This window comes from Gobius niger (genome assembly GCF_951799975.1).
Source record: "Gobius niger genome assembly, chromosome: 22".
NCBI classification, from domain to species: domain Eukaryota; kingdom Metazoa; phylum Chordata; class Actinopteri; order Gobiiformes; family Gobiidae; genus Gobius; species Gobius niger.
The window spans coordinates 5,842,926-5,869,507 of NC_136873.1; the positions used below are offsets into that span (position 1 = coordinate 5,842,926).

The following is a 26,582-nucleotide window of genomic DNA, read 5'->3' on the forward strand; positions in this document are numbered from 1 at the left end:
TTCGTTTTAAAAATCGGGTCAATACACCCGCGGAGAAAGCGGAAGAAAATGGATGGATGGATGGATGGATGGGTCAATATACAAAAAACACTTCATTGTTTTCATTTCTTAGTCTATAAAACAAAAAATGGAACCATCAACTTTTCGAAACTGTCTTTACACATTTTGTCCACAGAAAGTCCATGAAACTGCGAAGCCCTCAGCGTCACTGTGTGTCGTAGTGGCAGGCGTTGTTCATCAGCTCCTGTTGCAGCAGCATCAGAGCCCTCAGGTCGTCAGAGTCCGGCTCGGTCCAGGCTCTGGAGCTGTAGCCTTGGTCTGACCCGCTGTCGTCCGCCTTCGACCACGGAAACCCCGCTGCGTCCGCCTCATTCTGCCCCACGCTCGCCCCGGCCACCGCCGCCTGGTCTGACCCGCTGGTCTCCGCATTAAAACCCCTCGCTCCTGCCTCAGACACCTCCACCGGCTGCGGCTCCCGACACGAAAGGCCCGCCACACTCTCTCCATTCTGCCCTGCGCTTGCCCCAGACACCTCCCGATCCTCTGTAGGGGTCACCGGAATGACATCGGATTGGAAGATTGCAATACTTGAAATAAAATCTGGCTGCAACTCCAAAACACACTGATTTTGAGAACTTGTTGCCGCATTTAGAAAGGGCTCGTTTTCTGCTATCGAAAAGTTCTTGTTCAACTCGGGGGCGATGCTGTAAAAATTGGACATGTTTTCATTTGCCGAAACCTCATTGGTGAAAATGCCGGGGCCTTCTTTCACGATAGGAATGTGCTCTGGAATCTGCGGGAGTTGCTGCGTGTGTCCGATGAGCAAACCGAGGTTGTCGACGTCTTCCGTTTCGCCCTTTTCGAACCAATCCGGATTGTCGATCTGGAACGCGTGGAACTTCTCGATGGCGTTTCGGAGCAGGCGACCGGACGGGCACCGGAAGTACTCGTCGGGCCCGATGCCCTCGATGTGGTTGACCCTTCGCGGCTCGTACTTCTCCATGTCCAGGACCCGGAAGTACAGCTCCTCGAAATGCTTCATGAGTTTGTATTTGATGGCGATGTCAAAAAACGAAGGGACGTCCCGCTCCGAGCTGATCTCCTGGAAGTGCGCCGCGATGTACCTGTGGCAAGAAGAGAGCGGCGTTAATGAAAACTTCTATTGTGATCGAAAATAGCACTGGGGACCTGTGCGGAAAGGTGTAGTAGTTTTCCACACCTTTTTGCACCACTTTTTTTTGTATGCGCCAACATTTTTCATTATTTTCATTAGCATCTAGGACCAGGCCTTTATTGGAACCAGGCCACAATTAGAGACAGGCCTTTATTTCTATTTGAGCAAAACGGACGACCAGGAAAATGAAAGAAAAACTAGATTTGTGTCCATTTGCACCTGAAATATTAGGTTCATTTATTAATGAACATTTCAAACCCTCTCCCAGCGGCTGGAACATTGACGCCTTTTGTTTTGTCGGGACAACAGGAAGTGTTTCGTTGCTGTTAGCGGAGCTTTGACATCAATGTCACTGCAGGTTTCTGTTTCGTTTTTACCGCGGACCGGATTATTTGTTGTTATCTTGTGTAAAAGGCGAGGTTAGACGGAGCGTTTGTGTTTGTGATCGATCATGAGACTGACCCGAGAGAAGACGAGACGCTCGCGCTGATGGGAGGAGTTATTTTGAGGCGTGGGACTGACCTGCACACGGAGCAGCTGGACGTGCTTTGAAGACGCAATGGTGACTTTATTAAAACCCTGGAGGGTCATAAACATTTGTTGCTTGCCCTGTTTCCAAATATAGTCACAGGAGGTTTGAAAAGTGGCTAAATCTGTGTCAAAGTGACGCTCGGATCAGCTCCTCCACAGCGTTCCCTCGGCCCGGGTTCCCGTTTGTTACTTCCTGCACGTGAGTTTTCTTTTACACCAGTATGAGACAAATTCCTAACATGGGGAATATTTCTACCGCTATAGTTTCTGTTTTAGAGACCGGCTTTAATTTGCCTCCGCCAGCCGCAAACCCGGAATTTACGGTACTTACAAATGTGTGAAAATGTTAACGTCAATAATAACTTCAGAGATATGTTTGCTGAGGATTATGCCGTTTGAAAAATATCTTTATGGGAAGAATATACACTTCAGTTAGACACTGCTCTGCTTGGAACGATTGGAAGGCGCCACCATTCCTGCCAGCTTCAGGAGAACAATGGCTAAAGCAGGTGTCGCTCCGCCAATTATGGACCAATTATGGAGGCCAAAGGAGGGGCCAACACAGTGAAAAGGGAAGACCCAAAGGGGTGTTTAGTTTCTCTCAACACTGTTCACTGAAGCGCTCCCATCTGCTCTTCCAGGATTTTCTTGCGCAATAAATAGAAACCAGTGATCTCTGTCATTATAATCGGATCATTCTGGGTAGTTCTGCTCTCAAGCTGCGTCATTGCACTCTTGATTTGTTACCATACTGTGCCTTTTCTATACGCTAGTTCAAACCTGGCAGCCAAGCAATCCTTTTACAGGCTTTAATCCTAATCCTAAACTTAACGGGGCTAGATGCAAGTTAGTCATCGTATCCCTGTATATTTTAAGCCTATGTCCACACTCCGACAGCGGTTGGTTCATCCCAAAGACAGCACTCCAAAACGCCTCCGCAGTAATGTTGTGTATGCAGTCCAGTCCAGTGCAGTGAGTGTAGAGACTTGTGCATAGGTGAGACCAAGCAGCTTCTACACAAGCGCATGTATCAACATAGACGCTCCTCTGGACAGGACTCTGCAGCGTTTTGACATCAGCAGAAACATCAGCACAGCTTTTAAGACCAGGATGTCCATATACTGGACAGGGAGGAGAGGTGGTTTGAGAGGAGCGTAAAGGATGCCATGTTAAAGTGGAGAAGCCCTCTCTGAACAGGGGGGGTGGGCTGAGGAACAATTTGTCTAGTACTTATAGTGCTGTGCTAAAGACAATACCTCAGAAGTTTGAGAGTCAGGGGCGGACTGGGACTGAAAAACAGCCCTGGCCCAAATTAGCGTAAATGCGACACTTCCACAAATGCATATTTTAAACTCTTACCCCCCGCCTAAACCAAATGCATTCTGTCCTCTTTTGAAAGCTAAGACCCACAAAACTGAGCTTTTTCCTAGCGCTGTTGCTGTGTTGTGTCACCTTTTGTATCTTTTTTTCTTTCTTTTTTTCATTTTTGTCACATTTTTGTTGAGTTTTTGTCACATTTTTGTTGAATTTTTGTCACATTTTTGTTGAGTTTTTGTCACATTTTTATTGAATTTTTGTCACATTTTTGTTGAGTTTTTGTCACATTTTTGTTGAATTTTTGTCACATTTTTATTGAATTTTTGTCACATTTTTATTGAATTTTTGTCACATTTTTATTGAATTTTTGTCACATTTTTGTTAAATTTTTGTCACATTTTTATTGAATTTTTGTCACTTTTTTGTTGAGTTTTTGTAGAATTTTTGTCACATTTTTATTGAATTTTTGTTACATTTTTGTTGAATTTTTGTCACATTTTTGTTGAATTTTTGTTACATTTTTGTTGAATTTTTGTCACATTTTTATCGAATTTTTGTCACATTTTAGTTGAATTTTTGTCACATTTTTGTTGAATTTTTGTCACATTTTTATTGAATTTTTGTCACATTTTTATTGAATTTTTGTCACATTTTTATAGAATTTTTGTCACATTTTTATTGAATTTTTGTCACATTTTTATTGAATTTTTGTCACATTTTTATTGAATTTTTGTCACATTTTTATTGAGTTTTTGTCACATTTTTATTGAGTTTTTGTCACATTTTTATTGCATTTTTGTCACATTTTTATTGAGTTTTTGTCACATTTTTGTTGAGTTTTTAATTATTTTTTCTATCATTTTTTGTTGTGTTTTTTTTGTCCGTGTTTTTCTCATGTTTTCCTCCTCTTTTTCTCGCTATTTTAATGCTTTTCTTTTTAGCTTTCAGATTTGGGTAAAGCTCGGTTGAGGCGGGACTGGTGGCCCTCGAGCCAGTGGCCCTTCTGTGCTCTTCCAGAACGGACATATGGCCAGTCCGCCCCATCTTTTCTCCCTTAGACTAAAGGGGGATTGCCTCAAAGGGAGGTATACCATCGAATCTGGCAACACAGACTGTGACAGGTGTGGCCTATTGGGTCATCACCTACAGCAGTGTATATAAGACCAGTGCTCAGTCTCAAAGACCTAACTGATGATGACAGCTGGATGACTGTTTCATCCATAAAAAAAACAAAAACAATTCCGTCATTTCCGTCAGTGAGAGTATTTACAAGCTGCTGTGGGCATTAGCACTAGCCGCGTTAGCATTATAGCGAATCTATTGCGATTAGCCTTTTTATTTGTTATGAAATCAAGGTTATTACACTACAGAGATAGGTCGGCGTATAGATACAGACGGCATCTCGTCATAGAAGGGGGCGTGGCTTCGCCGAGGGGGAAAATAGAATCTTTAGAGAAACACAATTTTCCACTCTTTTAAGTCATTTTCTGATGGAATATGAACTTATTCATCACATAAATAAAGTCAAATGTAAATCGGGCCCATGTGGATATTTTCTCACAGCAGATTGTTCAGTCGAAGTGAAAAAACGGCAGTTGTAGCTTGCGCTAGCTAACCTTTAGCATTAGCCCGATGCTAACATGTAGCATCAAGTTAGCATTCTCCGTTTTTTATGTATTTATGGGCTGTTGAACCACTTTGCTCCTCCCCATGTTGTTGTTTCTTTCTTAAGTAGAAAACTATATTCATAATTCAGCGTTTGTTAAAGTAGTTTTTGAATAATTAGAGAAAGTTTAGATTTTTTCTCCAAATTGTTTTCCCCCTTAACTGTTTTCAAACATGACCATATATGGGCGATTCCAGAGATGCCGTCTGTATCTATAGCGGGGGTAGGCAACGTCAGGCCCGGGGGCCAAATCCGGCCCTCCAGCACAGAACCTCTGGCCCTCAAGATGATTTTGAGAAACATTATTACACTAATCAGAGAGTACTTTTAACATTATTAGTCTTAAATGGGAGGGGAAAAGGTAGAAATACTGTCAATACACCCAGTTAGGTCATATATTATGTACAACACTGGCATTTGAAGGAAGTGCACTGGAAAAAGAATAATCGTTTTAAGGAAGAAATGACATAAATCTACTTGAATGAACAGATTAAAGCAAAGATTTGAGTCGAGTTTCAGTAGATTTGGTCTGGTCTGAGACGAGATAAAACCTTTAGTTGTAGTTATTCTTTTGATTCAGATCATTTTGTGTCATTTTAAGTGAAAAACAATTATTTGTCTGACTTCAAGTGGGTTTTATTCTTGTTCCATTGGCACTTTGTATCTTGGATTAGTTCAAACCGACTCAAATTCAACATAGAAGAACTTTTATTCAAGCAATTTGAAGTCATTTATCTCATTTAAGATGGTCATTTACTTTACTTTGGGCTAATAATCAGCGGCTTCGGCCCTCGGTGTATTTACAATAAAGAAAATCGGCCCTCCGCTAAGAAAACTTGCCTAACCCTGGCGTATAGTATGATAAATTACTACGCTCCGTAATAATTTCTACCGTTCTGGCTCATTTATCGGTGAGATGTTTGCCTGACGTTCATCCCAACCTGCGGTGCCTCGATCGGCTTTTGCACATTGAGATTGTTCCATTTGCACGAGGGCTCCCCCCGGTGGCCGTACCTGCCCATGGAGCCCGGCTGATGCATGTCGGACAGGAAGAGGCTCAGGAAGGGCCCGATCAGGTCGTCCGGCTGGTGCGTCACGCGACCCTGTCCGCACATGGCCCTCCATTTGGACTGGACGCCGCGGGAGCACAGCACCAGGATCTTGTCGTTGGGTCGAAGTTTGTTTCTCTGAAGCTCGAGCCACCGCATCAGCCCGACCTGGGAGACCGCGGAGGAGTCCAGCAGGTCCAACAGCACCTGAGGGATAGACTGGAAATAACCACAGGGCTCGCATGCAGGAATCACTCATGAGACCAGTACGGAGAAATAATAATATTGATGATAAAATGCTAGTATTTTTTAGGGCTGCTCGATTATTGAAAAAATAATAATCAATATTATTTTTGTCAAAATTGAAATCACGATTATTCAAACGATTATTTGTTGCCTTTAAAAAAATCCATCAAAAAAATGAAAACAATCCATCAAAAAAAGACAAAAATCCATCAAAAAAGTGACAAAAATCCATCAAAAAAAGATAAAAATCCATAAAAAAAAGACAAAAATCCATCAAAAAAAGACAAAAATTCATCAAAAAAGTGACAAAAATCCATCAAAAAGACAAAAATCCATCAAAAAAGACAAAAATCCATCAAAAAAGTGACAAAAATCCATCAAAAAAAGAAAAAAATCCATAAAAAAAAGACAAAAATTCATCAAAAAAAAGACAAAAATCCATAAAAAAAGACAAAATCCATCAAAAAATGACAAAAATCCATCAAAAAAATGACAAAAATCCACAAAAAAAAAGTCAAAAATCCATCAAAAAATGACAAAAATCCATCAAAAAAGTGACAAAAATCCAGCAAAAAAAGACAAAAATCCAGCAGAAAAAAGACAAAAATCCATCAAAAAAGTGACAAAAATCCATCAAAAAAGTGACAAAAATCCAGCAAAAAAAGAGAAAAATCCAGCAAAAAAAGACAAAAATCCAGCAAAAAAAGAGAAAAATCCATCAAAAAAAGAGAAAAATCCATCAAAAAAGTGACAAAAATCCATCAAAAAAGTGACAAAAATCCATCAAAAAAGTGACAAAAATCCATCAAAAAAAGAGAAAAATCCAGCAAAAAAAGAGAAAAATCCAGCAGAAAAAAGACAAAAATCCATCAAAAAAAGACAATAATCCAGCAAAAAAAGACAAAAATCCAGCAGAAAAAAGACAAAAATCCATCAAAAAAGTGACAAAAATCCATCAAAAAAGTGACAAAAATCCAGCAAAAAAAGAGAAAAATCCAGCAAAAAAAGAGAAAAATCCAGCAGAAAAAAGACAAAAATCCATCAAAAAAGTGACAAAAATCCATCAAAAAAGTGACAAAAATCCATCAAAAAAGTGACAAAAATCCATCAAAAAAGTGACAAAAATCCATCAAAAAAAGAGAAAAATCCAGCAAAAAAAGACAAAAATCCAGCAGAAAAAAGACAAAAATCCATCAAAAAAGTGACAAAAATCCATCAAAAAAGTGACAAAAATCCATCAAAAAAGTGACAAAAATCCATCAAAAAAAGAGAAAAATCCAGCAAAAAAAGACAAAAATCCAGCAAAAAAAGACAATAAATCCAGCAAAAAAATGACAAAAATCCAGCAAAAAAAGACAAAAATCCAGCAAAAAATGACAAAAATCCAGTAAAAAATGACAAAAATCCAGCAAAAAATGACAAAAATCCAGCAAAAAAAGACAAAAATCCAGCAAAAAAAGACAATAAATCCAGCAAAAAAATGACAAAAATCCAGCAAAAAAAGACAAAAATCCAGCAAAAAATGACAAAAATCCAGTAAAAAATGACAAAAATCCAGCAAAAAATGACAAAAATCCAGCAAAAAAAGACAAAAATCCAGCAAAAAAATTATTTTGAAAAAAAAAATAATAATAAAAAGAAAAAAAGAAAAAAAGAAAATTATAATCGATTTTTTGCGATTATGCTAATTTTGTAATCGTTTACTGTTGCAATCGAAATCGTAATCGAATTTCGATTAATTGCACAGCCCTAGTATTTTTGTCTTGGTTTATGACTAATATCTCTGAACAATCCACATGAAATAAAAAGTTATAGTGTTCAGTGTTTTCTCTGTCCGCACGTATGAGTTTTCCATAGAGTTGTATTGTCTCGTGTAGGGATGGGCGGATCGTTGCCAAAGTATCGATATATCGATACCAAACGGCTACTTTTTAAGTATCGATATTGGGCAAAAAGTATCGATACTAATTTGCATATGTAAAAGGAAGGCGGGGCAGCAGTTATCAACACGAAAGGATGATTTATTTCTTCGTTCTGAGCCTAAACAGTCACAACAGCAAAGGATTGAACTGAGCCGGGCATATCATTCTGGTTTAGGCTCTGTTTGTCAATTAAGTATTAATTTTAAATGTTTATGTATTTAATTTCACATTAACATTGTTTAATTAACCAGTTAAAGTAATATAATTTTAACGGATCAATTAATTATATAAAACAACCAGTTTTAGAAATGTATATTGATTGAAATACATTCACCCATATGAAATGACCAGTATCGGTATCGGCAAAAAAGACCCCAAAAGTATCGGTATCGAATCCAAAAAATGTGGTATCGCCCATCCCTAGTCTCGTGTCCTTTATCTGAGATTATGACCTCATTAAGAACGTGAACGCAACCTATTAAATGTTTTATGGTTTAATCAAATTCTCGAACAATTAATTAAAGGGACTATATAGAGTGTGAAATTGTTCAAACTTGGTGTGTTCAGTGGGTTGGATTTGTTTGCGTTTTGTTTTTGGTCGTAAGCTGTGTCTGCAGGTTACGGATAATATAACATAGATACAGACGCATCTCGTCATAGAAGGGGGCGTGGCTTCGCCGAGGGGGAAAATAGAATCTTTACAGAAACACATTTTTTCACTCTTTTTTGCATTTTTCTGGTGGAATATGAACTTATTTATCACATACAAATAAAGTCAAGTGTAACTCGGGCCCATATGGATATTTTCTCACAGCAGATTGTTCAGTAGAAGCGAAAAAACGGCAGTTGTAGCAAGTGTTAATTTCGTCGACTAAAATATTTAGTCTTAATTTTAGTCAAAGTGTTATTTTTGACGACTAAAATTGGACTAAAGCTAAATTAAACGTTCCTCATGAGACTAAAACTATGACTAAAATGTCCAGATATTTCAGTCGACTAAAATCAGACTAAATAAAAATGAAAGGGAGAGACTAAAATCATCCAAACTTCTATTGACCGTCTGAAAAAGCCTCAGATCATGTAAATTCTCTGCCAAATGAACAGGTTTGAGCTTTATTCATGTGGAGCAGCTCCATGAAGTCGAGGACCTTGATTAAATATGATTATAATGAATATTATAAATATAAGTCGACTAAATTAGTCTTGAATTTAGTCGACTAAATTGACATGCAATTTTAGTCGACTAAAACCAGACTAAAATTGAAACGTTTTTTTTGACTAAATCTCGACTAAAATTAAATTACATTTTAGTCAAAAGACTAAAACTAAAATAAAATATGTTGTCAAAATTAACACTGGTTGTAGCTAGCGCGAGCTAACCGTTAGCATTAGCCCGATGCTAACATGTAGCATCAAGTTAGCATTCTCCGTTATTCATGTATTTATGGGCTGTTGAACCACTTTGCTCCTCCCCATGTCTTTGTATCTTTATTTAGTAGAAACTATATTCATAATTCAGCATTTGTTAAAGTAGTTTTTGAATAATTAGAGAAAATATACATTTTTTTCAAAATTGTTTACCCCCTTAACTGTTTTTAAAAATGACCATATATGGGCGATTCCAGAGATGCCGTCTGTATCTATATGGACTTATTCCAATAAATTACAAGAAAACAATATATTATTAGGCTCAATAATTATCATCAGTACATTCATTTACATTTTTCCTTATTTTTTATCCTTGAACGATTTTCCTGTGAAGTAAATAATAAGTAAATATGTGTTTCACCGACCAGGATGCCACAGTGCGCCTGCAGGAAGGCGGCCAGCTTCAGCACCACGTCGAGGAACAGCGGGTGGTCCCTGGAGTAGATCAGGAGCAGGGTGGGGCGTTCCTCCCGCCGGGGTCCCTGCAGGAGCGCACCCTCGTCTTGATGATAATCCGGTTTGACAGCTGAGAGGAGGAGAGGCAGACGGGGGAACATGAAGAGGTTTAGACGATGTTCAGTGGAGGGACAGTGAAGAAACGGTGCTGAAAGTAGAGGCGCTGTATATTTAAAATTGCCATTTTTAGCCGCCTATGAATCCAAAACTGTACAATCTAGAACATGTTTAATGATTGTTCCTGTAACTATGTTTAATAGACATGGCACAAACCAAATTGTAGCCCTTTACATGATTCCATTGCTGAGCTACAGCTCTTTAAAGGCGCTCACAAAGGCAAAAAGCACCCGGGAGCAGAACAGGTGGTGGTTTAGAAAAAAAAGGGTAAGAGTCTGTACCTCTACTCCTGCAGATGATGGCGATGCACACGACTGTAGCCACAGACAGGAGCAGAACTGAAGACACGCCCAGAGCCACAGGGAGAGGGCTCCAGGGGTCAGCAGGGGGCGCTGTAACAGAGAGCGAGAGTGAGAATGCAGGGCAGTTACAATGGGGAAGGCATGTGTGAGCTCCGGCCCTGGAGTGATGAATGCGTGGTACCGTCGGGCTGTTTGTGGCAGATATCCAGAAGGCTCCGGTGGCGTCGACAGTCGTCTCCACAGCGAGGGAAGAACGGTTTTATCTGCGGACACAACACAAAGTTCAGTTCTGAGGGAAACGTCATGTAAACGTCCTAAAAGCAGGTTGGACTAATCCATGCGCTGAACTCATGAAGAATATATCCTGCCCCTCTGATTCTTCATATCTTAAGCATGACATATGTGTGTGCAGTCCCCCTCATCTAATCACAGTGCAGGACTGAAGGGTTTTGGAGCGGTTTGGACCAGTGGCAGCTTTCAAACAGGGGAAGCTCATCATGGACCTGGACCAACATTGCACAAAAATTCAGCAAAAAAAAGACAAAAATCCAGCAAAAAATGACAAAAATCTAGCAGAAAAAAGACAAAAATCAAGAAAAAAGTGACAAAAATCCAGCAAAAAAGACAAAAATCCAGCAAAAAAAAAGACAAAAATCCAGCAAAAAAAAAGACAAAAATCCAGCAAAAAAAAAGACAAAAATCCAGCAGAAAAAGTGACAAAAATCCAGAAAAAAAAGACAAAAATCCAGCAGAAAAAGTGACAAAAATCCAGCAGAAAAAAGAAAAAAATCCATCAGAAAAAAAGACAAAAATCCAGCAAAAAATAGACACAAATCCAGCAAAAAAAGTCAAAAAACCAGCAAAAAAATGACAAAAATCCAGCAAAAAATAGACACAAATCCAGCAAAAAACAAAGTAAAAAAAACAGCAAAAAAAATGACAAAAATCCAGCAAAAAATGACAAAAATCCAGCAAAAAAAAGACAAAAATCCAGCAAAAAATGACAAAAATTCAGCAAAAAAAGACAAAAATCCAGCAAAAAAAAGACAAAAATCCAGCAAAAAAAGACAAAAATCCAGCAAAAAATGACAAAAATCCAGCAAAAAATGACAAAAATTCAGCAAAAAAAGACAAAAATCCAGCAAAAAAAAGACAAAAATCCAGCAAAAAAAGACAAAAATCCAGCAAAAAATGACAAAAATTCAGCAAAAAATGACAAAAATTCTGCAAAAAAAAGACAAAAATCCAGCAAAAAAAAGACAAAAATCCAGCAAAAAAAATGACAAAAATCCAGCAGAAAAAATATAAAAATCCAGCAAAAAAATGACAAGAATCCAGCAAAAAGGTAGTAAAAAAAGTGACAAAAACACATAAGGGAAATAAAAAGTGACGACAATGGCAGAGGAGGAGAGAGAGGAGGGAATGGATTTGGCGGGTGGTAAGAGGTTAAAATGCGGTTCTGCTCTTATGGAAATCCTAAGGTGCACTAAACTGTGACTGAACCAGGTGTGGACCATGTCTGAAGAGGGTCTGATGAGCTGGAGTACCTCGACGCGGAAGCGGCAGCAGGCTCTCACCCACAGGTCGAGGGGAAACGAGGCGCTCAGTCTGGAGCCGTTCTGAGGAGACACGAGCATCAGCGTTACAGACCGGTGAAAGTCCAGTTCAGTTTACTTTGATGGTAGAGTCAGTGAAGGGCTGATGAAGCTGTGCGAGAACAATACTGCCACCTGCTGTTGATAAGACTGTGCTACAACTAATAACAAGCCACATGAGCTTTCTGCATGTGTGACTTTTGCAGGCTATGATGTCACTTAAAAACTGTTATACGCTCACATAAACTCTTAATTGCTGGGTTGCAGGCTCTAGAACAGGGGTAGGCAACGTCAGGCCCGGGGGCCAAATTCGGTCCTCCAGCATAAAACCTTTGGCCCCCAAGAGAATTTTGAAGAACCATTTAATCACAAACCAGAGACCAAATACATGAAAAGGACTCTAAAATGTGGAAAATACTGTCAATATTTTCACATTTCCCAGCAAAACACCGCATTAGGTCATATATCGGGGGCAAAACTTATATCTGTAGAGAAAAAGTGCGTAACTTTGGGCTAAATTGTGAGTTTTGGCCCTTGGTGTTTTGAAAATGAAGAAAATCGGCCCTCCATGACACAAACTTGCCCACCCCTGCCCTAGAATGTGATGATGTCATCGGACCCAACGGGGGGCAGGAGCCAGTTTTTCGTCGTAGCTAAAAAAATATATATATGAATTTAAAAAATGATCATCAATATCAGTCACTGGGTCCATGATCTCTCTGTACAAGACCAAAAATGTCCTCAAAAACCAAATATTTTTTCCTCTATATAATAGTATAGGCCTTGAGAATGCTGTGATGTCACCTGCAACCCAGCAATAGGTAAAAATTGAGGCCTAAGTCACATAGTTTCCTTGTTCTTGATAACCTCTTCCGATCAGGGCTTCCACCTATACGTGAGAGAAAATAATTATAACTACATACGAGCGATCGCGATGTCGTCACATCGGTTGGCCGTGGTCGGCATTTTACATTTTCACATTTGATAAACATTTTATTAAAATCCTATAATCAGCAAAAACAATGTCCATAAACAGGGCATGGCTTCTCTTGCGCTGTAACAGATCTATCATTTTATAAAACCGAGTTAGAGGCCTGGATGCATCAGCTGCCTACCAAACATCCGGCGAAAATTGCGGAAGTAAACAATAACAGCGATCGCTCGTATGGCGTTTCATGAATATGTTGAGGCTTCTCTCTCCCAAAACTAAGGTGCTTTAGTGTCTCCTGGTTTGTTTTTCCCCCTTGTTCAAACTGTGGTTTTGAATGTTTGGGGATGTTTATTTGCATGAGTTAATTTCCATTTGCTGTCCCCGAGACAGACAATTACAAAACACTGTACAAAAAGCACAAAACAATGCCCCTCCCCTTCTCAGATATAAAGTTTAGTTGTTCTTGAATAGTGACTTTAAATTGGCATTCTTAAGGGGAGACACTACAGGCAAAACTCAATTTTTTTCAGTTTTCAGGTTTTGGGCCAAATTGGTCTCTGAACATACAAGCTTTCACCCGGACACAGAAAATATGCCTAATCTTCACAATAACATGTTTAAATATTGCGCTGATTCAATGTCCCCCCATAGACTTATATGGGAGAACACAATTTCAAGGGCCTTTTTCTCAAAACACATTTTTCTGTCATTGTGGCGACACTATGTCCACGTCAGTCGGACCTAAAGACTTCACATTTTCCAACCTTGGACTGAACAATATTTGGAAGATTTTTTCAGAGGTATTTTTTATTATTTAATCCCTTAAGCCCCATTTATTGAGTTTTGAATGTCAAAAAATGAGGCGAAAATTTAATTTTTACAAAATTTTCCACTAAAAAACAGCTTATTTTAAAACTAAACAAGAAATCCAAAATCCCCTCTGAAAAAGTCTTGGTAACTCATTCATCAATAAAATGAAACCATAAATTTGAATGTAGCTCTATCCGTTATTCAGATTTCGTCGCCGAAAAGATGGGAAATTTGGGGCATTTTTAGGCATAAAACACCTTGTTCTTATATGAAAAGATAAAATGACAGAAAACTTGCAATGTATTTTTTTCCTCACATTTATGCCAGTGATCGACAGCAAAAGCTTCAAATTGATATCTGTTAATATACATTTTTTCCCTATTCACCTGCAGTGTCTCGCCTTATTAATTATATATTCAAAGTTGAACTTGTAAAATGCTTGAGAATCTGTAAGTTTATCATATTTATCACATTCCTGTTCGTGCTCAGATGACCCTCCTGGACCTGTGACCTGCTAAACTGCCTTTTGATTTTATTATTCCCTAAAAGCTCACCACGGATGGAGTCTTCACGGAGCTGGAGGGTCCGAGCTCACAGCGACACAACACGGAGTACCGCTCGCTCCGAGGGTCCGGACTGAACTCCGCTGTGAGGACAGTCCCTCCAGAATGAGACAGGCGGATGTCAGGCCTCCACAGACTTCCTGGAACCAGAGAAACAAAAGCTTCTTCAAAACAGAGGCAAAAAACGAGAAGAAAATGAGGATGTAAACGCAACAGAAAAAGCTAAAAAGTGATTTAAAAAAAAGTGACAAAAGCGCAACAAAAAAGACAAAAATCCAGAAAAAAAAAGTGACAAAAATCCAGCAAAAAAAAGACAAAAAAATCCAGCAAAAAAATGACAAAAATCCAGAAAAAAAAGTGACAAAAATCCAGCAAAAAAAGTGACAAAAATCCAGCAAAAAAAGTGACAAAAATCCAGCTAAAAAAAGATAAAAATCCAGCAGAAAAAAGTGACAAAAACTCAACAAAAAAGTGACAAAAATCCAGCAAGAAAAGTGACAAAAATCCAGCAAAAAAGTGACAAAAATCCAGCAAAAAAGTGACAAAAATCCAGCAAAAAAAGATAAAAATCCAGCAAAAAAAGATAAAAATCCAGCAGAAAAAGACAAAAATCCAGCAGAAAAAGACAAAAATCCAGCAGAAAAAAGACAAAAATCCAGCAGAAAAATGACAAAAATCCAGCAGAAAAATGACAAAAATCCAGCAAAAAAGTGACAAAAATCCAGCAAAAAAGTGACAAAAATCCAGCAAAAAAGTGACAAAAATCCAGCAAAAAAGTGACAAAAATCCAGCAAAAAAGTGACAAAAATCCAGAAAAAATTGACAAAAGTCCAGCAGAAAAAAGTGATCAAAATCCAGCAAAAAAAGACAAAAATCCAGAAAAAAAGTGACAAATGTCCAACAGAAAAAAGACAAAAATACAACGACTAAACCAAGACTGAAGCCGGCAGGGTGAAAGCTCTGAACCTGTGTTAAAGTAGTTCCGTGTTTTGTCCACTAGAGTGCGCCTCAACCCAACAAAGGAATGAGATGAGAGCGATTGAGGTGGTTTTGATTCACTCAGAGGTTCTATATTGATCTATATTGTTTTGCCATTAAAACTGAAGGATACAAGGAGTCATTAGCAACTGATTTTAAACGTAGGAGAATTCAACATGAATGTACAACTTTTTCAATCATGTACGTTTGGAACAGGAAAATACTTTCGATAGACGGCAACAACAAGAAAATTAAAGAAAATATTTTAGTTGTGGTTAATTTGGTTCTATCCTGACTGCGTGGTCTGTGATTGAATCGATATAAAACGTACAACTTATAAACTCGTCAAGAATACCCAACTTTTCGTGGATTGTGTTTCAGGACTAAACAGGGAAGATCAGGACTGAACCAGGACGACTTAAATGTGAATACTGTGAAGTTGTGCTTACCAGACTCGATGCAGGGCTGGGTGAGCTTCATCTCAGGGTCTGAACAATCTGGAAGAGACAAAAAAAGATTTGTTTGTAAAAGAAAATGTCTCAAACAGGATTAAAGCAGAAGAAAGCGGTATCTCCAGTGTGACATTCTCAGGCCCTTTTCTCGCGGGCTTACCGGGGACAGAGACGTCACGGCTGATGCTGGAGACGCTGTGGTCCAGCTCATGTTTGGGAACGTTCTCCGCCGACACTCTGTACGTCTGACCGGGATCCACCACCACCACATCTGACCTCAACGTCCACTGAGGAGAGACACCTGAGGACTGGACAAGGAACTGAGCTGAAACAGAATGACCACAGAGACTTTTGAACTGCCTTATTTCAAAGTATTATTATTTTCTGGAGCTTTGTGACAAGTTACAAAAAAAACAAAATGGCTCACACTTGTATTGCACTTTACAAAGTCAGATTTAGTGACATTATTGCCCAAAAACTATATTTTAAAGGAATAGGCCACCGTTTTTAGATTTGTTCTTACCATAGCTTTGAGTTCTTTAGGACAGTGGTTCTCAACCTGGGGGTCGCAAGACAAATTTGGGGGGTCGCCAGATCATGTAGATAAAATATACATACCTTTTTTAGCGTATATTATAATTTTATTGTCGTATGTGTGTGCTGTTTTACCAGAGGGCCATTATATGTTCGTAATTCGATGAATTGTATTTTAGCCATTTGTTTTTTTCTTTGTTTTTTAAGAATTAGGTCGGCTAATGTTCCGATTTCTCACCGTGTGACGGGGGGCGCGGCTCCAAAAGGTTGAGAACCACCGCTTTAGGACCTGTCTGATCTTCCCCCGTGCCTTCAGTCACGTAAACACAGTGCAGACGGCGTTAGCATTTAGCCTCTCCCTCTCTCCACTATAGCTCCAAAACAGGTCAAGATAGAAGCTACCAAGCTCTTCCACGTTTTCCCTATTTAAATATGGTTACGTGAAGTGTTCCACTACAAAGTATAATTACACAAAATTTAACAATGTGGATTTTCTAAGCGGATAAAAGGGGGAACTATATTGTAAGGCGTAATAATACCAGGAGTAAACGGTAAAGTGAAGATATTACTGCGCGGATTTCGAACTACTGGTATTATTACGCCTTACAATATAGTCATTTTATTGTGTTTTTAATGCTTTTTATTGCATTTTTTATTGTGTTTGGGTGTCTGGTGTTGCTGTGAGGCACAGTGAGTTGTACATGTACATCAGGGGTGTCCAATTTTTTGTGGCCCTCTGCCTTCTTGCTGAATCGGACACATCATCAGAGATAGTCCTTTTTATTTGAAATGTAATAATTCTACACAATTCTAACCAAACCACTTCATGCAGCTCTGTGAGACAGAGCTGCATGAAGGTTTTGAGCATAAATAAAGGTGTGGGGCGCACTTTAAACCTCTGCTAGTCAAAGGTTTTGCGGCACTAACCACCGGTCTATGGCCCTTCACCCTGTGTACGCTACAGTATGCGGCCCCACAGGAAAAAAGTTTGGATGTACATGAAATGTGCCTTACAAATAAACTTGCCTTGCAGCTGTGAAGCACGAGCAGCACACCCAGTGTCGTTGTCTCATCAAAAACACACAGTACCTGGAGCTGTGTTTCGATCCACTTTGCGTTGGTGAGATGCCTCTGGTGAGTTTTGAACTAATTAGCTTTACTTGTTAAACAACCCCCTCATTCTTCCATATCGGAGCTACGGTGTGGAAATATGAGGAAATGACAAACAAGTAATGATCCCATTTGTTTTTTACTTCAAAACAAGGTTATTCTCGTTAAAGAGGGGGTATTCTGCTTTTTTCAATCACATAGCACCAGTCTATATCTCACTACAATGATGACCAAACCTTCTGTTGGTCTGTAAATGCAGTAAATTAGAATAACTGCCTTGTATAAAATGTCTCTCTCAAAATGGCTGTAGTGAATGTCTTGAAATAGGCCTCTGTTTCTTTAAGAACCTCTGAGCCTTTAGACACGCCCCCTGCACACGCTGTCTGTGGCATCAGTGGGGAGGGGGTTCTGCTGAGGAGCAGTGGTTGGTTACTCGGCTGGTGACGAAAGCTCGGAGGCGTCTCCAGGAGGTGGGGGCGTTCCTAGGAGGACTCAGGCAAACCTATCCCTAAAATGGCCGCCATCAGAGTTTGTGCCAAGGCAATATTAACCCCTTAACTCCCACCTGAACTGAGCACATTTTCTCCAGCTTTACCCCAGTCCAAAAGCTTCTGGAAAAAAAGGTGTGAAAATAGCAACAAAACTGAGACGAAAACAAGGATGAAAATGTGAATAAAGTGAGAAAACATTGACGAAAAAATTGACAAAAATTTGACAAAAAAAGTGAGACAAATTCTACGAAAAATTGAGGAAAAAATGGACGAAAAAGTGATACGAATATGACAAAAAAATGCAAATAATTTGACGAAAAAGTGACAAAAAGTGAGAAAACATTGACAAAAAAGTGACGAAAAATTGATGAAAAAGTGGCAAAAAATGACAAAAATGTGACAAAAAAATGACAAAAATTTACAAAAAAATGACAAAAAAAGTGAGAAAAATTCTACGTAAAAATTGAGAAAAAATGGACGAAAAAGTGATAAGAATTTGACAAAAAAAATGCAAATAATTTGACGAAAAAGTGACAAAAAAGTCACGAAAATTTGACAAAAAAGGATTTTGGGGGTACATTTTGTCCCTCAGCGCCCCCTAACTAAAACATCTTCCCGCGGCTCTGCGTGGGTGTGAAATCTGTCAATATTTGTGAATGAATGAGCGAGGGAAAGCCGGCTAGTGACAAAACGTCATAAAATAAGCGTAGTGTAGGGTAAGTTTAGTCTTTTTAAATACTTCGACATGAAAACTAAGATGTTAACGGAGAAAACTAGCTAAAAATCTCCACATAGACCACTGCGTAAAAAAGCTATATTCTTATCATGTGACGCTGCTGTGGAGTTTCCTTTTTTGTGTAATTGTTATGTGCAGTATTTGTACTACTGCACAGCCTGGGTGCCCTCAGTACCTGGTCTTTCATGTGGCTCCTCATGCCCAGCTCGTTGTTGAAGGAGTAGCGCACACAGATGTTCTGGTTTGTCGAGACCGTCACCACTTGGAGCTCTGAGGCCTTCAGGAACGCGATGCTTCCTGAAAATCAACGGCAAATATGGAACGTCAGGAAAACCCACAGGCCCACAATCACACAGTAGTAAAAGTACTAACAACAATAGTAGTAGTTATACTTTTCGCCAACTGGTGTGAATGTTTGAGACCGTAATACAACAACACTCACAACATAATTTGCACGTGCACTAGAGCCCGAGGTGGCCAATAACGCAGTAAATACTTAAGTACTGTACTTAAGGATAGATTTGAAGATTTTAATCTGTACTTCACTTGATTTGAAGTTTTGTTAAGAACGTTCTACTTATCCACTATATTTATATAAAATCTGAAAAAGTAAAAGTACAAATTAGCAGCAGTCTTTGTTCCACTGCACACTCTTGAACAGTAGGTGTCGCCGTACATTAGGGCTGAAAGATATATCGTTATCGGATCAATATCGAGATATAAACTTTCAAGATGTTAATATCGAAAAAGCAACGATGTATTGTTATCGTATTGAAATCGAGATATGAACATTCAAACCGAAAAAGCGAGGATATAGATTTTCATCAATAAAATTGCATTATGTTGTTATTTTTCTGAAAAATGCTTGTTTTTCACCAAACCCATAGTTATATTGTATCATATCGATAGAGATATCTGGCATGAATATCCAGATATGAAATTTTGTCCATATCGTTCAGCCCTACCGTACATGTATGTACTGTCACTGCCAGTGACTCGCAACAAGGACGAAAGATGCCGTATAGGAACCATAAGTCACTGTCACTTAGGGCTGCAATTAACGATTATTTTGGTAATCGATTAATCTACCGATTATTTTTACAATTAGTCGATTAATCGCTTGGCTGTGAAAGGTGCATGGAAATTGTATTTCTTTCAATTTTTTTTATCACTAAAGCTTAAGTGGCACGGCTTGAGGACATGTTGATGGAGTAAACTTAATGTAAACGTTTGTAGGAGGCTCTTTGTGCTAATTCTGCTTTCTGACTGGATGAGACAAAGACAGATATTTGGTTTTCATCCAAAATGCATAATTGTCATGTCTTTTTTGCTCTTTTTTAGCCTGGTTTTACTAGAAAACGATTAATCGATTACTGAATTGTTGACAACTATTTTAGTAATCGATTAGTTGTCGACAGGGTTGTGACGTGTGGTGTTCGAGGTCACGTGTTCACAGGCGGAGTTTTCTTAAGGCGCTCCCCTCTTTTTGTGAATGAACCCAGTAGTAGAGAGAGGGGGGGCCGGAGTCGCCGGAGTTTTTGTTGACCGTTCGTTTGTTTGATGCATTATTTCACCTGGATGAAGCTACAAGGTTCACAACACTTATGTGATCAGGAGCTTCCTGTCCAGAAGGAAACAGAGAGGCCCTTTCCAAAACCAATTCCTCCTTCCTTCTCCTAGCCACTTCCACTAGTTCCTCTCTTCCTCTCCTCACTGATCAGACACTTCCCTTTATCATGACGGCCCAAAAATGTCTAAATGTGTGCACATGTGTGTCGTTGCCTTTTTCACTGCTCCCTGCTGTGTCTCACCTTAACTTAAGTGAATGAAAATGATATTCTGATAAAACATGTTGTTGTTGCTCCTCACCTTCGTCTCTCAGAGTCCAGGTGGCGTTGATCACCGGGAGCAGGTTCCCGTCGGGGTCTCGTCTGGTTGAGATCCTCACGTCCAGTTGCTCCGGACCAGAAGGCGTGTACCGGTGAGAGAGCACCCAGGCGGGGTCCAGACAGTTACCTGTGAGAAACCAGAGCTGAACCAGGACTGAGCCAGAGCTGAGGTGGAAGCTTCAGGGGGAGTGAACGTTGGTCATTTACTTCAACCTCTTACCGCCCGCCAAAACCAAATGCATTCTCTCCTCTTTGCCATTGTCCACACTTTTTATTTCCCTTATGTGTTTTTGTCACTTTTTTAATGGCACTTTTGTTACTTTTTTTGTTACTTTTTTGCTGGATTTTTGCCTTTTTTTCTGCTGGATTTTTGTCATTTTTTTCAATTTACATCCTTATTTTCTTCTCGGTTTTTGTCGCTATTTTGTGGCACTTTTGTTACTTTTTTGCTGGATTTTTGTCACTTTTTTGCCGAATTTTTGTCTTTTTTTGCAAGATTTTTGTCTTTTTTTTTGCATGATTTTTGTCATTTTTTGCCGAATTTTTGTCTTTTTTTGCTGGATTTTTGTCATTTTTTTGCAGTTTTTTTGTCATTTTTTTGCATGATTTTTGTCATTTTTTTCTGGGATTTCTGTCTTTTATTTGCTGGATTTTTGTCATTTTTGTCAATTTACATCCTTATTTTCTTCTCGGTTTTTGTCGCTATTTTGTGGCACTTTTTTGCTGGATTATTGTCACTTTTTTGTTGCTGTTTTGTCACATTTTTTGCTGATTTTTTGTCATTTTTTGCTGAATTTTTGTGATTTTTTTTGCTAGATTTTTGTGATTTTTTTGCTGATTTTTTGTCATTTTTTGCTGAATTTTTGTGATTTTTTTTTTTGCTGAATTTTTGTGATTTTTTTTTTTGCTGAATTTTTGTCATTTTTTTTGCTGGAATTTTGTCATTTTTGTCAATTTACATCCTTATTTTCTTCTCGTTTTTTGTCGCTATTTTGTGGCACTTTTGTTACTTTTTTTGCTGGATTATTGTCACTTTTTGTTGGATTATTGTTGCTGTTTTGTCACATTTTTTGCTGCTCTTTTGTCGCTTTTTTGCTGAATTTTAGTCTTTTTTTTCTGGATTTTGGTCTTTTTTTGCTGGATTTTTGTCATTTTTGTCAATTTACATCCTCATTTTCTTCTCATTTTTTTTTTCCCGCTATTTTGAAGAAGCTTTCAGACTGGGAGAATTTGGAGAACAGGAGAAAACGTGTTCAGGTGGGAGTTAAGAGGTTAAAGATGACCTTCCTTAGCATGAGATAAAACAGCCCTAACATTAAAGCCGAGGACAGACATGATTCTTTCAACAAACTGACTTTCAAACAACTGACCCCAGATCAGTAAAGACAAGCCACTGTTTGTCTTAAATAGAAGTGAAAATTCGGCGAAACAAAGGGCGATTTAAATCTTATTTTTGTCCATTTGTCCCGTGACGAAAGAGAGAAGTTGCTGAATTGTCCAAAACAAAGTGAGCGCCGCCTGTTTGGTTGAAATGTGGCTGGAAATAGTGGTTTATGTGACCTTCTGGTGACCTAGTTTCGTGCTGCGTGGGGCTCACTGTTACTCTGATGTTAGTGCCGCTGTCGTGAGAGAGAAAAGGGGGCGGAGCTACGGTATTTCCGCTGTGTAGTCGACTCTATAATTGGCCACTGTTTTCCCGTTATATTTTGAAGTTTTCATTGAGGCTCATCCCTTTAAGCTAAGTGAATATGATGATTAATGAAGAGACAAATTGAATTAACTCTCAATAATACTTTTGTATTAGGGCTGCTCGATTATTGAATAAATAATAATCACGATTATTTTTGTCATAATTGAAATCGCGATTATTCAAACGATTATTTGTTGCCTTTAAAAAAATCCATCAAAAAAATGAAAAAAATCAATCAAAAAAGTGACAAAAATCCATCAAAAAAGTGACAAAAATCCAGCAAAAAAGTGACAAAAATCCAGCAAAAAAGTGACAAAAATCCAGCAAAAAAGTGACAAAAATCCAGCAAAAAAGTGACAAAAATCCAGCAAAAAAGTGAAAAAAATTCAGCAAAAAAGTGACAAAAATTCAGCAAAAAAGTGACAAAAATCCAGCAAAAAAGTGACAAAAATCCAGCAAAAAAGTGAAAAAAATCCAGCAGAAAAAAGACAAAAATCCAGCAGAAAAAAGGCAAAAATCCAGCAAAAAAGTGACAAAAATCCATCAAAAAAAAGAGAAAAATCCATCAAAAAATGACAAAAATCCAGCAAAAAAATTATTTTGAAAAAAAATAAAAGAAAAAAAAAGAAAGAAAAAAAAGGAAAAAAAGTGACAAAAATCCATCAAAAAAGTGACAAAAATTCAGCAAAAAAGTGACAAAATCCAGCAAAAAAAAGAGAAAAATCCAGCAAAAAATGACAAAAATCCAGCAAAAAATGACAAAAATCCAGCAAAAAAAGACAAAAATCCAGCAGAAAAAAGACAAAAATCCAGCAAAAAAGTGACAAAAATCCATCAAAAAAAGGACAAAAATCCATCAAAAAAAAGAGAAAAATCCATCAAAAAATTACAAAAATCCAGCAAAAAATAAATAAAAAAATAAAAATATATATATATATATAAAAAAAAAGGAAATAAAAAATTATAATCGATTTTTTGCGATTATGCTAATTTTGTAATCGTTTACTGTTGTAATCGAAATTGTAATCGAATTTCGATTAATTGCACAGCCCTATTTTGTATTTTGAGTCAGGGGCGTCAAACAGGTCAGAACCGCTACTGTCGAACACATAGTAGGAGGGAGAAAGGCTGTACCACAGGTTATTCTAAAAGTATTCATTAACACCAAGATAAATAATCTAAATACTCACTGGAGCTGAAGGAGCAGTTCATGCCCTGGGGGAGAGAGAGACAGAGATCAGGCACTAGTACTCCAAGTATTACCTTCAAAAAATGTTTGGTTTCCTGTAATATTCCTGAAGTACCTTTTACCTGTGTACTTTTGTATTTAAAAACTATGTATGAAATATTATTATGTGTAAAAATGGTTAATTCCTTCATTATGATCAGATTCAACATGAGGTTCTTACGTTATGGTTCTTCTTAAGTTTAATGGGATTTTATCTTAACCTCTTAACTCCCCCCTGAACGGATTCCATTTTGTCCAGTTTGGCTTTACCCAAATCAAAAAGCTTCTTGGGAAAAAAGCACCAAAAATGTGACAAAAAATGAGAAGAAAACAAGGATGTAAACGCAACAAAAATGTGACAAAAATGTGACAAAAATTGAAGAAAAATGTGACAAAAATGCAACAAAAACTCAACCGAAAAGTGACAAAATTCAAGAAAAAAGTGACAAAAATTCAACAAAAAAGTGACAAAAATTCAACAAAAAAGTGACAAAAATTCAACAAAAATGTGACAAAAATTCAACAAAAAATCAACAAAAATTCAACAAAAATTCTACCAAAAAGTGACAAAAATTCAACCAAAAAGTGACAAAAACTCAACAAAAATGTGACAAAAATTCAACCAAAAAGTGACAAAAATGTGACAAAAATGTGAAAAATTCAACAAAATGTGACAAAAATTCAACAAAAATGTGACAAAAATTCAACAAAAAAATAACAAAAATTCAACAAAAATGTGACAAAAATTCAACAAAAATTCAACAAAAATGTGACAAAAATTCAACAAAAATGTGACAAAAATGTAACAAAAAAGTGACAAAAATTCAATAAAAATGTGACAAAAATTCTACAAAAATCAACCAAAAACTGACAGAAACTCAACCAAAAAATTACAAAAAATCAACAAAAATTCAACAAAAATGGAAAAAAGAAAAAAAACATACAAAAGGTGACACAACACAGCAACAACGCGAGGAAAAACGTCACTTTTGTGGGTCTTAGCTTTCAAATGAGGTGTTACACAGCCAAAAGAGGACAGAATGCACTTGGTTCAGGTGGGAGTTAAGAGGTTAAACAACTCAACGAATCAACTGAAACATTACAATGAATTATCAAATTAAAATGAGTAGAAATGGCACAGTTTGAGAACCACTAGAAGCTTCACAGATTGTATTCTATTTATTTATTTACTCTGACTACGGATTTAGTGACAGGTTTTGAAAATACTGAACGACACGAGCGTGAGCGTGAACGTCACCTGTTGGGAGCAGTCGTCTCGCTCAGCTCCGGGGATCACGTACGCGCCTCTCGCCCCCGTCACCCCGAAAAGCAGCGCCAAACACGGCATGAGGGGAGCGAGGGAGCCCGCTCCGAACCGAGCCATGGTCCAGCCTCCGGTCCGGGTCCGGGTCCGGTCCCGAGCCGAACCGAAACGTGTCTGCAGTAGAGTATAGAGCCACCAGGAAGTTTACAGAAGCAGGAAGAGGGTCACGTGACGCACCTGTTTACCGTAACGCACGCGCTCAGGTGTGTCTACGTAAGAAATATTGACGTGACGCCGTTGAGAGAGAAATGTGCGAGTCAAAAACGATTAAGTAAACAGAAAGAGGACTAAATAAGCGTCTGACTGTATGGAGGACCAGGGCTGCCAATAAAAAAAAACTAAGAACACAAAGAACACTCAAAAAACTTCTGAAATGTTGAGTTTGAGTGAAGTAGGTCGACAACAGAGTCACTAATGTGTGGGTTATGAACAAGGAAGTGACACGAGGGACTTTCCACAGTAACATACTTTTACAAAACAGAAACATGAATGCGTTTGATTCAAGAAGACAATGTGGAAACGTCATTTATTATGCAGATTATGGAACATTTTATCAACAACAAATCTTAATGTACTTTTAACAACACTTGTTTAACCGATTGGTATAGTGGTATAGCTAGTTTAGGCTATGCAGTTGGCTATTATTATTATATTATACAGGTGCTCGTCATGTAATTAGAATATCATGAAAAAGTCTGTTATAATTTTGATCACAAAGGCTTACAGTTCATTTTTAACCTCTTAACTCCCGCCTGAACCGAGAGGATCTTTTTCCCCACGTTATCAGATTATTTTCCATCATTTTTTTGTTGGGGTTCAACTCATTTTTGTAACTTTTTTGTCATTTTTTCCTCACATTTTTGTCTTTTTTTTTTTTTTCATTTTTTGGTCAATTTTTTTTCATTTTTTCATTAATTTTTTATCAAATTTGTCATTTTTTTGTTACATTTTGTCACATTTTTGTCATTTTTTGTCACATTTTTGTCAAATTGTTATCACATTTTTGTCACATTTTTGCAATTTTTTGTCAATTTTTTAATCTAATTTTTGTAATTTTTTTTGTCACATTTTTGTCATTTTTGGGTCAAATTTTTGTCATTTTTGGGTCAAATTTTTGTCATTTTTTTGTCCATTTTTTAAATTAATTTTTTCTCATTTTTCCGTCAATTTTTTTTATCAAATTTGTCATTTTTTTGTCACATTTTGTCACATTTTTGTCACATTTTCGTATTTTTTTTGTCATATTTTGTCAAATTTTTGTCATGTTTTCAGCAATTTTTTTATCACATTTTTGTCATTTTTTCGTCCATTTTTTATCAATTTTTTGTCATTTTTCCGTCCATTTTTTTAAATCAAATTTGTCATTTTTTTAATCAAATTTGTCATTTTTTGTCACATTTTTGTCATATTTTGTCAAATATTTGTCATGTTTTCAGCAATTTTTTATCACATTTTTGTAATTTTTTGGTCAATTTTTTAATCTAATTTTTGTAATTTTTTGGTCACATTTTTGTCATTTTTTCGTCCATTTTTTGTCCATTTTTTGTCAAAAAGTGGCAAAAATGTCACAAGAACATTTTTGCCACTTTTTCATCAATGTTTTCTCACTTTTTTGTCACATTTCCCTCATTGTTTTCGTCTCAGATTTGTTGCTATTTTCACAGCTTTTCTCCAGAAGCTTTTGGATTGGGGTAAAGCCAAACTGGAAAAAATGTGCTCAGTTCAGGTGGGAGTTAAGGGGTTAAAATATTCCAATATTCTGAGATTTTTAATTTGGGTTTTTTTTTACAAGCTGAGCCACAATAACCAAAGTCACATGACAAAATTATACAAAATCCGACGCTTTTTAATCAGTTTTACCTGAAACTAGTTCCAGCTCACTTGTTTATCGTTACAATGGAAACGGCTGCAGTGGAGTGATACAGAACGTGATTTAACTGTGGTACATTATCACGTTTTAACCAGCCAATCAGAATCGAGTATTCACCCAGACCATGGTATAACAGCAGTGAATGCACTTTTTCATGATATTATATGACAAGC

General features: G+C 37.6%; 1 protein-coding gene across 1 annotated transcript; it reads right to left on the reverse strand.

Annotated features, from left to right (window-relative positions):
* Positions 1-205: 205 nt before the first annotated feature.
* il17ra1a (interleukin 17 receptor A1a) lies at positions 206-24,598 on the reverse strand (the record flags this gene model as incomplete). The annotated part of the gene is made up of 13 exons (XM_079581174.1): positions 24,474-24,598; positions 23,178-23,202; positions 20,278-20,424; positions 18,584-18,705; positions 15,698-15,845; positions 15,535-15,582; positions 14,099-14,247; positions 11,756-11,827; positions 10,390-10,471; positions 10,188-10,298; positions 9,699-9,859; positions 5,703-5,944; positions 206-1,124 (listed from the first exon to the last, which is right to left on the reverse strand). The coding sequence occupies exons 1-13, from the start codon at positions 24,561-24,563 to the stop codon at positions 206-208; spliced, it is 2,316 nt and encodes a 771-aa protein (XP_079437300.1). The 5' UTR covers positions 24,564-24,598.
* Between the last annotated feature and the right edge of the window lie 1,984 nt (positions 24,599-26,582).